The sequence below is a fragment of the Simochromis diagramma genome, unplaced genomic scaffold (genome assembly GCF_900408965.1).
Source record: "Simochromis diagramma unplaced genomic scaffold, fSimDia1.1 OVJJ01000371.1, whole genome shotgun sequence".
In the NCBI taxonomy this organism is placed as follows: Eukaryota; Metazoa; Chordata; class Actinopteri; order Cichliformes; family Cichlidae; genus Simochromis; species Simochromis diagramma.
This window is the reverse complement of record NW_024386920.1, coordinates 5402236-5417889: the sequence shown is the minus strand read 5'-3', so window position 1 is coordinate 5417889 and position 15654 is coordinate 5402236. Positions and strand designations below refer to the sequence as shown.

The 15654-nt window shown below is 40.3% G+C and overlaps 1 protein-coding gene across 1 annotated transcript in view; it reads left to right on the top strand.

The window, feature by feature from the left end:
• cdk17 (cyclin-dependent kinase 17) overlaps nucleotides 1–15654 on the top strand; it is a 53433-nt gene that overhangs the window by 25159 nt on the left and 12620 nt on the right. The window contains exons 2-4 of the mRNA XM_040036874.1: nucleotides 777–921; nucleotides 4178–4342; nucleotides 13496–13629. Coding sequence (XP_039892808.1) covers nucleotides 795–921; nucleotides 4178–4342; nucleotides 13496–13629 — 426 coding nt within the window. The 5' untranslated portion in view covers nucleotides 777–794. The remainder of the gene's footprint in view (nucleotides 1–776; nucleotides 922–4177; nucleotides 4343–13495; nucleotides 13630–15654) is intronic.

Below are 15654 nucleotides of genomic sequence, written 5' to 3'. Positions count from 1 at the left end.
TGTGCGCGCGTGTGTGCGTGTGCGCGCGTGTGTGTGTGAGCGGACAGGCAGATGGGGTCTCCTGAGTATGAAGGGAGCTAACGACCTTGAGAGAGAAATGAAAAGAGAGGCATGGTGACGGCAGGGGTTAGCGTGTTTTGTGCCGAGGGTCAGGCAGCATGGGCAGGGCATTTCTGCTGCCGCTGCTTCCTCACTGCATTTCCTCCACTCAGCCTGCCTCATAAGTGCACGCATACATACTCACACTCATGCACACGCACACATTGACGAGGCGATACCGCAGCGACACAATGAACAAGGTCTGGCTTCAGGCAGATTGAGCAAGGTGTTTCCTGTGACCTGAACAACTGCTGTGTCAACAGAAATACATTCGTCTGGAACAACACTGGCAGGCGCTCGCAGCCATGCACAGCGTGTACGTGTGTCTCGGCAAACTGATTTGACTCTGTCAATTAGTGCTCATTAATTTCTCCTCGTTTGAATGCGTGAGCGTGTGTGTAAGTGAAAACAGCTGTGTTCAAGTGCGTGATGGTCATCCTTTATTCATGCTTCGTTCATGGTTTATTCATGTACTGTTGAAGCATTTGCAAAGTGAATGAATATTGGATTAAAAGGAGCTTTGAGTTATTCATGAGCGGAGATATTTTGGACTGTACGGGTGCTCACAAAATCTTCAACATCGCACAAGAATGCACAAAATAACAGCACAGATGAAAGCAGTCTTCTAAATGTTGCATTCTTTTGTAGCCGACTCTGTGTTTTTGTGTGTCCTGCAGGCCGCACATTGCCCTGTTATGGAAAAGATGAAGAGGATTAAGAAGCGTCTGTCATTAACACTCCGCCCCAGTCAGACCATCGACGAGTCTCTGTCAGAACTGGCTGAGCAAATGACCATTGAAGATGGTGGCACCAAGGACAACGGTATTCACCTTTTCTTTTTACAAATCCTTTTCTAAAAAAGATATGAACGTATAGAAATGTTGAAATACAAAAGAACAAAATGGGTAAAAACATATTTTAGTTGCAGTGAATAAAATGAGGATGATTCATTTTAAAAGGGTTACAATTCCATTAAAAAAATCTCTGATTTGAGTCCCTGCCTGATCTGCACCAGCGTAGAAAATTCTACCAGTCTGATTTTTCTAAGTGTTTTCTTGTGCATGCCCTTCAGCTGATATGTAAAAGCTAGAAGGACACGGGGGTTTTGTATCTCGACATCTCTCAGGGACTTCTAAATTATAAATCTCTGAAGCTGATGAAGACAAAGTTCAGCATGTGTGTCAGTAACAGTTGTAAAGGCCTTCCTCCAAGTACCTCTCTACCGAGTTATGTAAGAGGAGTAAGAGCAGAGCACTTAAAGACACACACACACACTGAGAGCTTCTCAGACGATCAGAAAGTAGTCCATAGTGAATGATCATTCACAGACATCCAATCTTTTTCTGCTTTTCCCTCATATGTGCTACACCACGTCTCCAGTGAACCTTTGGGTTGATAGACACATGACCATAAGTGGCTGCTGCTTTTGATTGACAGCTGTCAGGATAAATGAACATTAATCACTTCATTAATGTGTACTTAGTTTGTAACTTTTTTTGGTGTGACAGCATCATGATTGAAACGTTAGCAAAATCCATCCGCTCACAGTTGAAAATGGATGGAGGATGCACTAAAGGACTTTGTTGGATCTTTCTGTTCCCATCAATCTAATCAAGTGCAGAACGAAACCGTGTCTGATGTTTTTGTATGTATGTTAAAGGTCCATATGGGAAAAAGTGTTTTGTAATGTTTTCTTAGAGGAAAGGGAACTTAATTGTTGTGAGAGAGCCCCACATTATGCTTTCAAATATTTGTATACTTGGCCATTTTTCCCTCAGTATTACAATCCTTTTTTTTCCGGTTTGCTGTTGTTTCTTTTTTTTAAATTATGTCCACTTAGGTCTGTGAAGGTTCTCAGTCATCCAGGTCATCGTAGTCAAAGGAGCTTGCAAAGAAAAGCGTCTGGACTTCTTTAAGTTACTTGAAGACGTTTCACCTCTCATCCGAGAAGCTTGTTCAGTTCTAAGGTCAAATGGTGGAGAAATGATGATGATCACAGGAATTCGCATGATAAGGTGGGGCCAGGTTTCACAATGAACTCACCCGAAACTCTGGCTGATTGGGACCCACACCCAGTTTCACACCTTGGCTCAGGCGATTAGAGGATCATCAGGGGGTCCTTTTGTCCCTCTGTGGGGGGAAACTCCCACTAGGTTTATATCTGGGACTCGCCACCATTTGACCTTAGAACTGAAGAAGCTTCTCGGATGAGAGGTGAAACGTCTTCAAGTAACTTAAAGAAGTCCAGACGCTTTTCTTTGCAAGCTCCTTTGACTATGTCCACTTAGAAAATTATTTTAGATGCCTTTTTTTTCTAATTTTGGGGTTAGAGAAAGTCTATTCTCGTGGTTGCAGAGGCATTCCCAGAGAGTAATTCCCAAAGGGAATAGTTGGACATTGAGCAGAAAACTTAAAAACAAAAACAAAACTGCTTTTACTTTGTTTGTATTTTGACTTCGCTGTTTTATTCTAATTGCTATTCAAGCAATGAAAGGTGAATCATTTCTCAGTACTGACATCTATCATTTAGGAGTAGACTGCAAACCTCCACAGACTTCTTTTTTATCTTATTTTGAAAGCCTCTAGCCCTTCCCTTCTCTTGTTTCCCCACTGGCTGACTCACCAGTCATGTTCTTATCATGGCGATTGTCGTTATCATTCAGTTGCTTTCCCAGAGGCAATCTAGTCCCGTCCTGCAGTGGGGCATACTCTTGACTCCTCCATTTTTGACAGCAGCAGAAAGGGTACACTGCAAATACAGTTCACAGCCAAGCTTTCTTTGCATTAGCTGGCTTGACAAAGCCTAAAAACCCAGTAAAGCACAACAGTTTTGTAAATAAGACAAAAGATGAGTGCTGCAGAAAACAGTTAATCTCACACAGAGCGCTAAAATAAATGTTTTAATTCCAGTTGAATTGCTGCTGTTGAATTGTAAGGTGACAGCTGGACATTAGATTTCTAAAACTTTAAACTGGATTCATTTAGACATTATTACTGTCCCACAGCCTAATAAAGGCCATGTGGAAATCCCTTTATTATGTCAGCAGATCAAGTTGAAATCAAACTCACTGATTGAACATCTATTCTTGTGTGTTTTTATCTGTTTTAGTTGCTACAATTCCAGCAATGTAAAAGAGACTTTTACAGCAGATTAGAGTTCAACAACATATAGATATTCCTGTGTCAATGTGGTGCCTCATTCAGGTTTCAGCAAGGAGCAGCTTGACATCTTGCACATATAAGACTTATTGGCCCAAAACATAATCTATATGACACTTAGAACATGCTGTAAAGATGTGGCGCTTTCAGCTGAATTTAAACCACAAGAGCCACTTTCATGACACAGAAAACTCTGACTTTAAGCTCAACATAGCCCGCTAAGCCTTTAACTAGCTGTGTAGCACACCTCTCTGAACAAGAAGTACCCTCGCAACTGCAGTCTTAAGACCTAGTTGGATTAGAAGTAATAAGCAAGCTAATTATGTCAGTTGATCACTTCATTTCTTAAGAAGGACCAAAATGCTCATAGAGCGTTCGCTCTCTATATCAACCTTTGTAGTCAAGGTTTGCACAGTGTGTAGGTAGGACTTCTGTGAGCATGAGGGGATCATGTTAGGTATCCCTTTGACATCATACAGAACCAAGAGCACAAAAATCTGTATAAAACAACCTGAAGTCTCAGTCTTTGACTCACGGAGTATTTGTGTGTGTGTTTATTTGTGGTATTATTCTCCTCTTAGCATAGGTTTGTCACTCTGGGCATTACATAACTCTGGAGAATATTTGATGTCGTCTCATGTTTATTTCTACCCATCTCCCTGTAATTGAGGCTGAAGGTTGGTATTTTTTTAACATTTCTGGATCTCAACTTAAATGTTAAATAAAATTCTGTTGGTTCAAACAAACCTCTGCTGCACAGTATGCATGTCACATAACCAACACATTTCAAAGGTTGAAGGAGATGGGACGTGATATTCTTTGGTGCTCCGTGCGTGTACCCGAGGATTTGTGATTCCACTGTGGAGCATCTGGGTGTCATGAAATCAGACATCCTGACACTAGCTTTGTTGTGTTTCAGAGCCCTTCATGAGGAATGGCCGCCCACCCACCTCCCACAGCATGCACTCCTTTCTGCACCAGTACACCGGTTCCTTCAAGAAGCCGCCCCTGCGCCGGCCGCACAGCGTCATCGGAGGCACTCTGGGGTCTTTCATGGTGATGCCGCGCCATGGCAGCCGCCTGGGTGAGAACACAACACACACACACACGGATGGAAGGGAGCGATAGAGAAGCAGATGCCATCCAAGAGCAAACAGGAAACGTCTCACGATCCTGAGATTTCACATTTGCAGACAGATTCTGGGCATTAATCCCATGAACCCTTAGCAGGCCTGCTTTTTACCCAAGAGGCTGCTGGATGGGGGAACTCAGTCAAACGTTACGCAGTTTCCTGCGAGAACTGACTCATCACAGTCAAGCCTAGTGACGAGTCTCATCCTGACTGGTGGAAGTGAGATGATGTCCAGATGATTCAGAGCAGTAGCAGATTTCAAGGTTGGGGTTGAACAACCCATATGGTGGCAAAATGATTCACAGGATGTAGAAACATGGTCTGAGACGCTAATTCTAAATGTCGGTGAATACATCTTGATATTCAGTTCAAGTTCAAATAAAAGTGATGCTAAAATGTGGTATACATCATGGGACTTCCACACAGGACGTGCTGGGTTCAATGGGAGTTCAGTTGAGCCACATCAACTGCGCTTTTGTCAAACTTTGTCCTCATAATCTACCAGAGCTCCCAATTTCTGTGCTTTCCTTGGTGCATCACTGTATGACACCATCCACTGAGAATAGAATAAAACAGAATAACTGGTTTCAGAGCGATGTGCTATGTGATAGCACCTTTAGACCAATTTTGTGACTAAACCGTTTTTATATTCATGCTTGTAGGAAGTCAGAAGACCAGCTTTATGTTCTGTAGCTGGCAATCATTGAAGTTGTAATGTGTTCTCTCCTTTTGTTGTGAGTCTGTTTGTAGCATGTTGAATGAGCTGCTGATTGTTGGGCTTAAAAGATGACTGAGGACCACTAAAAACATTACCAGTTAACATTAGGATTCTACATGTTTACATGAGCATTTAGCTTAAAGCCTGTCAGAGTGGTCACAACCTGTTAATTGTATTATATTCGTCAGTTTCAAATTTTTCAGATGGTGCCATAAACATTAAGCAAACTTTAAAATATTTTTCTTTTCAAAGTGACCCAACAGCAATAACCAGCATCTGTGCAAACCATGTGTTCCACACAATGTTAGACATTTTACAGCTCAGGCTTTTTGCTGGTGCTTTTTCTCAGCCAGTGGAACACCAAAGGACCTGTTGAGCCTCACACTGGACCCTGGCCTAGATAGAAGGACTTGGATCTAAAAGCAGGCCAGTTAAGTAGGACATTGATGTACTGCATATTGCTGCTATACTCTGTTTGCCTTTTGGCAAAGCTGCTAATGACCACAGAGAGAAGGAAGACAAGTAGTGAGAGAGAGAGAAATGTGGCGATGTGTCAAAAGCTCTGTAGAGACAGGGAAATAAAAGAAGGATCAGTGAAAATGTTCAGCAAAGAAAGCTCAATTATGGGTGGAGAACGAAATCATTCAAGGTTTTTGAGAAAGAAAGAGGTGAAGCAAGACAACCTAAAGGAAAACAATGTGGGAGGAAGATAAGAAATCAGCATAGGGGGATTTGTAAGAAAAAAAGACTGGGTTTGATTTGGTTTAATGAGAGAAAGTCAAAATATTATTGAGAGAGGAAAAAAATGTGAGAGTTCTTGGAGAGGATGAGGGAAGACATAAAATAGCAGGAGATGATGCAGAGGTATGTGAAAGTGAAAGGAGGTTAACGGGAAAAGAAAGTAGGACAGATTAGATCATTTGAAAGCTTTGGAGAAGAAGAGGCACAACAAGGGCAGGTGGGGGGGATTCTGCTGAAGCAGTAGAGGGAATCAAATGAGCTAAACCCTTTAAAAACTTCACACACAACAGAAAATAAGCCGGAAGAGTGAGAAATGCATAGAATAAAAGCACATGAAAGGCAGAAGTGGTAGCTGAAAAATGCTGAAGTTTCTGAGAAAGAAATAAGTGTGCAAGTCAGAGGATCTGAAAAAGGGGAAAGTGGAATATTTGCAAGTTTTTCGAAGAGAAGGTGAGTTGAAAATTGGGACAAAGATGAGTGTTTGTGGAAAGACAGTAAGTAGGTTAGGTTGAGATGAGTACGAGCATTACAGGCATGAAAAATGGAGTGAAAGCTTTCTGGAATAAAGAAATTAGACAGTTTTTATCTGTAGGCACTCATTTATGAAAACATAGGAACATTCTGAGCATTTACAAAGGTATAACCCATAAAAAAAAATATATATATATATATATATATATATATATATATATATATATATATATATATATATATATATATATATATATATATATATATATATATATATATATTGTAATATATCTATATCACTAAAGCACTTCTGGACTCAACTCTGTATATTTTATTTTATTTTGTATATTTTATTTATTGTTTACTCTATTTAATTTGTAAAATATGTGTACACACACACACACACACACACACACACACACACACACACACACACACACACACACGTAGAAAAATATTTAGTATACACATCCAGAAATGCATATACTATTATATATTGTACATATATTTATTAGTTTCAGATGTAGCCATTCTTGTATTTTGCTTGTTTACATTATTGTATTTTGCACAACTCTGTTGCTTGTGAAGCTCGCACACAAGAATTTCACTCACATGTGCTGTACCAATGTACCTGCACATGTGATGTGACGATAAAAGTGATTTGATTTGATTTGATTTGGATGGATGCAAACTGCATTTCGTTGCCCTGTGCATGTGCAATGACAATAAAGTTGAATTCTATTCTATTCTATTCTATTCTATTACACAGAAATGGCTCTTTCCAAAATAAAAGCTATACTATACGCTTCTTCTGGGCTATATTCTCAGCAGCATATTAAACATATCAGGTCCCCATAAGGAGGATCATGTGCTAACGGCTGTCTAAATGACTCGGGTAAAGTTTGTAGCATGCGTGCTTGTTGTTTTTGTCTGCTTACACTTGTCTTTGCACTAGGATGATGTCGGCGTAAATGTGCAGTCATATTCGTTGTGTTCCCACTAGTGCTGTCAGCGTTGATCTGAAATGACGTTAACGCCACAACACGGCAAATCTCCGTTAACGAGCTACAGCGGATCGCCCCGTGAGTGAGGCTGGACAGCGTCAACATGTTAACGAGCAAACTGCACTAACGCAGTAGTTCCCACCATGTAATTGAGCATTGCGTGGCACATCCAACATACTGTTTTACTTTTGTCCATGACGTGCTTACCTTCAGGGTCATACTTCACATGAAGACCAAAATAGTTCCAAATGAGGGTGGGGGAGGTTCAGTTTGCCATGTTGCAAGGAGAGCTTAACTTCTGTCTTGCTAGCTTGCCCTGCGCTCAGTGAATCTGCGCTCGACAGTGCAGCCTAGGCGGAGTAGTCGAGCGCAGATCCACTGAGCTCTCAACACAGACGGCATCGTCAGATGAAAAGTTGATAAAATAAATTAAAAATTTTGTATTGTTCGATACATATGCGTACCAAACCGAAAGCACTGTATCGAACGGTTCAATATTGATACGAGTATCGTTGCACCCCTAAAAAAAAAAAAATATATATATATATATATATATATATATATATAAAATCTCTCATATGTCATCAACTTAAAACAGAAGCTTCTCCTTCTAAGTAAAAGTAACTACCCATGACAGTTGATAATAGAATTCAAATAATTTGATTCATGGTTGGCCTGGCAAAACTTTAGGTTACTGTTTGAAACAAGCGTACTTTGATACTTCGTGTAATTCTGGGAGCCTCTGCTTTAAAAACAAGAGTGACTTATGCACTGTTTACAGCACAGCCAAACAAGGTCATAAAGCAGGAGTCGTTTACTTTGTGGAGTTTGCAGTCCACAGTCCCATCACTTGCAGATCTTTATTTAACTACTCATCATGCCTGTCCCTGATCAATGTTTGATCAATAAATCCAGAAGTGCAGTTAGTATTAACGTATGTGACCAATTCTTTTCATTTTTCCATAATTTCTTCACAGTAAAAATCACTTTATTTCCCATTATAATGCTTTTTTGTGAAACAGCAGCAGTACACTTTAGAAGAGAGAGTGTGACTAGTTCAAGCTGAAATTCATGCAGTGTGAACCAACTTGAGAATTCTGGTCATGTGACAAAACGGCTTAACAAGCAGACTTGGACCCATTAAAAATCCAGATAATTTCAACTGCAGTGGTATATAATTGCATGTCTACGCTAAAGAAATCGTTTTCTCAATTATGCCCATGTTGTTGACAGAGGTTTGAGTTTTTCTGTCTGTAATTTAGACCTTACTTTACCTGCTGACAGATTTGTAGATACACGCCATCCTCAAAAGTCAGTGATGAATGGATAAATACATCTATGTACATAATTAGTCAGTGAGACTTGGAAGAACTTTGGTTGTTAAAGCACATGAAAGAGCTGATTAACAAGTGTAATGTTTGAAATATGCAAAGTTAAATCTTCTTAAGAGAAACCTTGCAGTGATTTCTTTTTTTCTTTTTTTTCACCCTCCTGTTTCTCCGCGCTGTGCCATTTGATGATAGTCTGCATGGTTGCAGGTGCTAACACATTGATGACAGAGAACTACTCAAAACTGTGGCTACTCATTAACTCGGTGAGCGTTTTTGTGTATGCGGAGGAGAGGGTGGGCATGTGGTTTGAACTTGAGTGTGTTTGCCTCTTTTGTGTTAGTGGTAGTTTTATTGTGGAGAAGGTAGCAATGTTGTGGCGTGGCATTTTGGGCCTCTGGGGTTATAAGGGTCTGAGAGGAGATGAATGAGAGAAGGTGGGCTCTGTGAAATAAAGCTGTACATTTTTGCTTTCATTAAGTTAAGTCTAAAGATTTTTCTGCATTGACTGACTCTTTTAATCTTACTCAATGGGTAAATGAACCTACTCATGTTAAGGGTCACACCCTTGATCTGGTTTTTTCATTTAATGTGGATATATGCATTAAGGAAATTAGTAATACTGGACTTTCTGATCATTCCCCGGTCATCTTTGACGTTGACCTGGGTATCACTGACCCTTACTTGGAGGTTCCTCTCCATCCTACTCGGACTATTAACGCCGATACTGTGGTCAACTTCTCTACATCTTTTGTTAATTCTTCATTTAATATGTCGGACTGTTTTATCCCACACACACTTGAGAATTTTACCAATACTTTTTTAACTACATGTTCCTCGATTCTCAACACTGTTGCACCTATCAAACACAAACGCCCCAGAACCTACTCGCAATGCTGGTTAAACGACTCTGTCCGTGTTCTACGGCGTTTGTGCAGGCGCGATGAGAGGAGGTGGAGGAATGACAGACTCCAGTCATCATATGACATTTTACGTATTAGCCGCTTGAAGTTCCAATCTGCTGCCAGAATGGCTAAAGCAGCCTTCTTCGCTAAGATTATTACTTCTAATGGTGACAATCCTCGCATCCTATTTAAAAATTTTAACTCAGTGGTGAATCCTCGTCCCTCTATGCCACTTTCGTGCTCCCCAGGTCTCTGTGAAAAATTTTCAAACTACTTTCTAGATAAAGTTTTATCTCTTAGATCTACGCTTCCTTTGGTGGCTGACAGTATGTCTAATCCTGACTGTTCTGCTGCCTTACATCAATTTGAATTAATCTCACTTCCCACTCTGAAGTGTATAACTGAGAAATTAAACAATACTAATTGTGTACATGATGTTCTTCCATCTCGTATAGTCAAGGATTGTTTTAATGTAATTGGACCCTGTCTATTGTCTATATTGAACCTGTCCTTGCTTTCTGGTTATGTACCTTCAGTTCTTAAACATGCTTTTATTCAACCCGTTTTAAAGAAGAATAACCTGGATCATAGTGATTTTGCCAACTATAGACCGATTTCCAAGCTTCCTTTCTTGGCTAAAATCCTTGAGAAGGTGGTTCTACTTCAACTGCAGACCTACCTGGACGAGAATAATATAAATGATAAATTCCAATCAGCCTTTAAACAACATCATAGCACTGAATCAGCGCTGCTTCGTGTTTTTAATGATCTTTTACTTATGGCTGATAATGGTCGTCCTTCTGTTTTAGTTCTATTGGATCTTTCATCTGCATTTGATATGGTTGACCATAACATCCTAGTCGCAAGATTAGAGCACTCTGTTGGCATTAAGGGCACTGCCTTGGACTGGTTCAAATCTTACCTCTCCAATCGGCTCTCTTCGGTACATCTGGCCTCATCTTCCTCTCCCCCTGTACCTGTTTGCTGTGGTGTCCCCCAGGGTTCTGTGTTAGGCCCGACCCTTTTCTCACTGTATATGCTTCCTTTAAGTGCTATCTTTGAGAAATACCACATTGCTTTTCACTATTATGCGGATGACATCCAGATTTATTTTGAGTTAAATGATGATCTCGCTTTATCTTTAAATAACTTTCGTGAGTGCATGAGTGAGGTCAAGAAATGGCTGTTGGCAAATACTCTTATTCTCAATGAAAAAAAGACTGAAATCATGATTTTTGGCAGTAATGCCCTTCGCGCCAAACTTCAAGATGCCTTTGGCTTTCTTACTAGTTCTTTCTCTGATACTGTCAGGAATCTGGGTGTCTTGTTTGACAGCTCCTTTAAACTTGATAAACAGGTGTCTGCTGTTGTCAGATCTAGTTTTTATCAGCTTCGTCTTATCTCCAGGGCCAGACACTATATCCCGTATAATGACTTAGAAAAGCTCATTCATGCTTTTGTAACGTCAAGACTAGATTACTGTAACTCACTCTATTCTGGTCTCCATGGTACCCTTCTACACAGATTACAGACAGTTCAGAATGCTGCGGCACGTATTCTAACTAAAACCAAGAAGTTTGACCATATTACTCCTGTTCTTGCTGAGCTGCATTGGCTGCCTATCAAATATCGCATTCAATTTAAAATTTTGCTGTTTACTTTTAAAATGATCAATAATACTGCACCAACCTGTCTTAAGGAACTTTTAAACCCTTATGTCCCTGCCAGGGCTTTAAGGTCATCCTCGCAGTTATTGTTAGTTCAGCCCAGATCTCGGTTGAAATCTAGAGGTGATCGATCGTTTGCCTTTGCTGCACCTGAGTTATGGAACAGCCTCCCGATTGGCATCCGGGAGTCTGATTCTATTTTTTCTTTTAAAGCACGCCTTAAAACTTATCTTTTTGAACTTGCCTTCTCTACCCGTTAAATGCTGACTTGTTAACTGCGACCTATTGCATTAACTTTTTACTACTCCTTCATTCTTGGTGTTCTCTATCATGCGGCACTGGGTCTGCTATAATCTATGTGCTGCAGTCTATTTTATCAGTGGCTTTTTACTGTGAACATTGTCTGCTGTTCTTATTATATTGACATTAATTGCTCTTAACTGTATTATTTTATTGTTTTTTTGTAAAGCACTTTGGTATGCCTAAGGCTTTTAATGTGCTCTATAAATAAAGGTTGTTGTTGTTGTTGTAAGTTTGCTTTGGAGACAGACTAGTGATGATCCCCAGGCTTTACTATTTAATCATCACCCTGTGGTCACTGATGGATAGTGTTTCTGTCATATATTCTTTCTGTAAGTTTCTTGTCATCTCTTACTTTTTGTAAGACACTCGATTGATCAAACTTAAGCAAACTAAATGTTTAATGGGGTGCTTGTAGCTCAGGAAGTACAGAATGGATCCGCTAAAGGGAACGCTTGGTTTATCAATCGCTGGCTGCTCCACTCTGCAAGCCAAAGTAAGTGGGGGCAAGATACTGAGCCCCAATTTGCTCTCCAATGCATCTATTGGAGTGTGCATATATGTGAATGTTACTTAGATAGAAAAAGCATAGAAAAAAGTGCTTGTAGATCTGCACGGTGCTGGAATGGGCTGCAAGATTATGAGCATGAACCTTTGTAATAAGGTGATCATCAATCGCCCTTGATCTGGAGCTCCGTGAAAATCATGGGGTGAATGATTATCACAAAAAAGGTGGTGGATATTCCCAAAACTACATGGGAGAAGCTTGTTACACAGGGGACCACAGTCACAAAGAACATCATTTATAACATACAATGCTGTAATGGATTGAAATCTTGCAGCGCCTTAACCTGCTCAAGAAGGCACACGTACAGGCCAATCACAAGTTTGTCAGTGAACATCCAAGTCAGGGGTCCCCAATCCCAGTCCACGAGGGCTGGTGTCCCTGCAGGTTTTAGATCTCACCCTGGGTCAGCACACCTGAATCACATGATTAGTTCTTTACCAGGCCTCTGGAGAACTTCAAGACATGTTGAGAAGGTAATTTATCCATTTAAATCAGCTGTGATGGATCAAGGACACATCTAAAACCTGCAGGGACACCGGCCCTCGTGGACTGGGATTGGGGACCCCTGATCTAAGTGTTTCAGAGAAGGCTTGGGAGAAAGTGCTGTGGTCAGATGAAACCTGTGTTGTGGATGAGCTTCACTTTTTCACCTGCCTGAACTAACTCTATTTTTGGGTAATAATGTGATAGCACTGCCAGCTGTTGTTGTTCTTTTTGTTCTTCTTCTTTTCCTTCTTTTTCTTCTCCTGCTTCATTTTCGTCTTGCTTCATTTTCTTGCTCACCCAACACAAGATCAGTTCACAAGTACATTTCTCACTGATTATTGTACTTGAGATGGCCAAAAATCTCATCAGCTGCATTATGTTTAGCAGATGTGTTTATGGTGATTTATCAAATGTCACGATTTAAAAGTCTGAACAAGATTATCCCATCGCCCACCAGGCAACGCTTTGAATATTTGCTGTTGGTTACTTCTGAATGAAGCTACAGAGCCATAAAAAATAAATGTCTAAAATATGGTAATATGTGCTTCTAAATGACATATCTTATGCATGAACACAAAGCAACTGGAACATACTACCTCAGGCTTTATAAGATAGATTTGCAACTCAACTTTTTATCCCTTCTTACTTATAGTAGAAACTGCGCTCTTTTTAGTTTATTGACTTATCCTTTAAGAAATTTAGCTTTGGGTGTTTTCTTCTTTGTTTTTCCCTTTTTTTTTTTTTAAGCAACAGATAAACAGATAATCAAAGTTATTGATTCTTGTAAGTTTAGGTCTGTTCTACAAACAGCATTAATCATTAGCCGGTCTGGATCACTCCTAAACCGTCTTAATCTGGCAGTTCCAGTGTGATTTTTATCCAAAGCCCTCTTGTGCCCTATCCTTGATTTTTTTCAGATATTGTCCACGAAAATCTGAAGATGGGATCTGACGGGGAGAGCGATCAGGCATCAGGAACGTCTTCAGACGAGGTCCAGTCTCCGACGGGCGTCTGTCTGAGGAACAGGGTCCACCGGCGAATCTCCATGGAGGTGAGACGTGCAGAATCCCGACACACATGCACACACTGTAAATCATGTAAAAACGGCTTACGCTGCAAGTCCACATACCACGCTTCACCTCCTCTCATCTCCTTCTGCTCGTCTTCTCCACTGCCTCAAGTGATTCGGGAGGGGGTTGGGACAGATTGTTTCTCGGCTAATGGGTTCTAAGAGTCGGGGCGTCATGATACTGATAGCAGCCCTGCTCCCTGAGGACAAAAGAAGAGGCTGGTAAAGAGACGAGATAATCTGTGCTGGTTACCACAGTGATTTTCTTCATGTCAGCTGTCTCCACTTGAGAGCATGCTCCCCTTTATTCTTCTTGTAAAGAAGAATACAATTATGTTGTGCTATTTTAAACAACTGTGTGACATGTATAAGCGAGAAGTACTTGTAGCATTTCAAATACAGGGGTGAATTATAATACAATATAAAATGTATTAAAAACAAGCATTAGGCCAATTTTGTTGCATAATCATTTTAAATGACTCCTGTTAGTAATCTCCTTATTTTCTCATTCATATTTTCAGCTTTTGCCACTTTTTGTTTTTCTTAATACCCCAAAGAAAGTTATTTATACATGGAAAAACTGGCATTGGTGTCACCCAGGATAGATTAGAATCAGTCCCTTACACAAGCTCAGATAAGAAAAAAAACAGAAAAGAGGGAGAGAGCTGAATTGAAACAGATCTCATGATTATCAGGGGATTTTTATGCCTTCTAGTTGTTTAATTTTTCAGTGGTTTTGTAATCATTTGAACCCTTTTACTGCACCTGTTATGGTGTTACTCACTAGTAAGTTACAGAAAATCTCTTCTCTCCTAATAGAATTAAAGCAAATGCTGACTTTACCATAGATTATGTGCACTATAAAACCTATTTGATATGTTTACTTGTTTGGCTTTTTTTAATCTGGGGGAAGATTGATTTTGAAAGGAAGACTGAATTCACCTGGAGACCCCCTGCCCCCTGCTGGTCAATGGTAAAATATGCCAGAACCCGCCATATCACCTTCCCTGATGTATGCTACCTCTCACAGAGATACACATGCACACTGACCTGCTTTTCACCCCTTTTAAATGTTAGTTTCATTTGTGCATGAAATAAGTGGAAATCGAGGATGTGGTCAAAGACAGCAGATACGCGTTACATGAGGGTAAGCGCACTGCTCTTCTTGTGGTTCTTTGCTGGCGGAGGTTTTCATAAAGTTGTCTCAGCAAAGAGGTTAAGAGCACAGCGAACGCTCGGTCACCTGGTCTTAGTAAAAGATAAACAGGCTTTTGGTTTCTCACTTGTGAGCCAGCTCTATGCCTGGGTAAAATCTGTTTCCTATATTATAAAAGCAGTATGGGTATTTTCTTAACCCATTAAACTGTTGCTTCAGAAGTCTACAAAGTCTTTGTGTTGATTCATTCTTAAAGAAGATGCACAGTGTAGTTTAAATAGGAAGCTACCTAAAAATCGCACTAGCCAATGAGATATCTCGCAGTTTGAAAATGAGTGTTGTAGATCTCAGAATGAATGAGTTGGTTCTGTCCCTTTGTCCACACTCCACCGCCTCTCCACCAAGTTTCATTAAGTTTGACCTGATCAATTTTGTATAACTCTGCTGACAAACAAATGGTTAGAATATTGGCTTTTGGAGAGTGCAGTCCTCCCCCAGGGTCAGTGCCCTATCTTACACTCATTAAGAAAGCAATTCACATCTTCACCACAGTTTAATAGGGTCTTCCTTGGCTAGGCTGCCAAGCTTCAAGCAATTGGCTCACAGTGTTGCTGAGAAAGTTACATGTTTACCACTTCCATAAGAGTGTAGGTAGCAGGCAGGTGCTGCCAATTAGGTCAACTAAAAAAAAAAAAAAGATCATTTTCAATTGTGAGCACCTCTGGAGACATTTTGGTAGTTTGTCCCTTTGTGTTCATACCACCAGTCTTCCCATTGTAGTTGTATGGTTAGACAGATCTTGTGAATCGAAATGTGAGGCCATCTTTCTGACAGCTAAACCTCGGCCCACG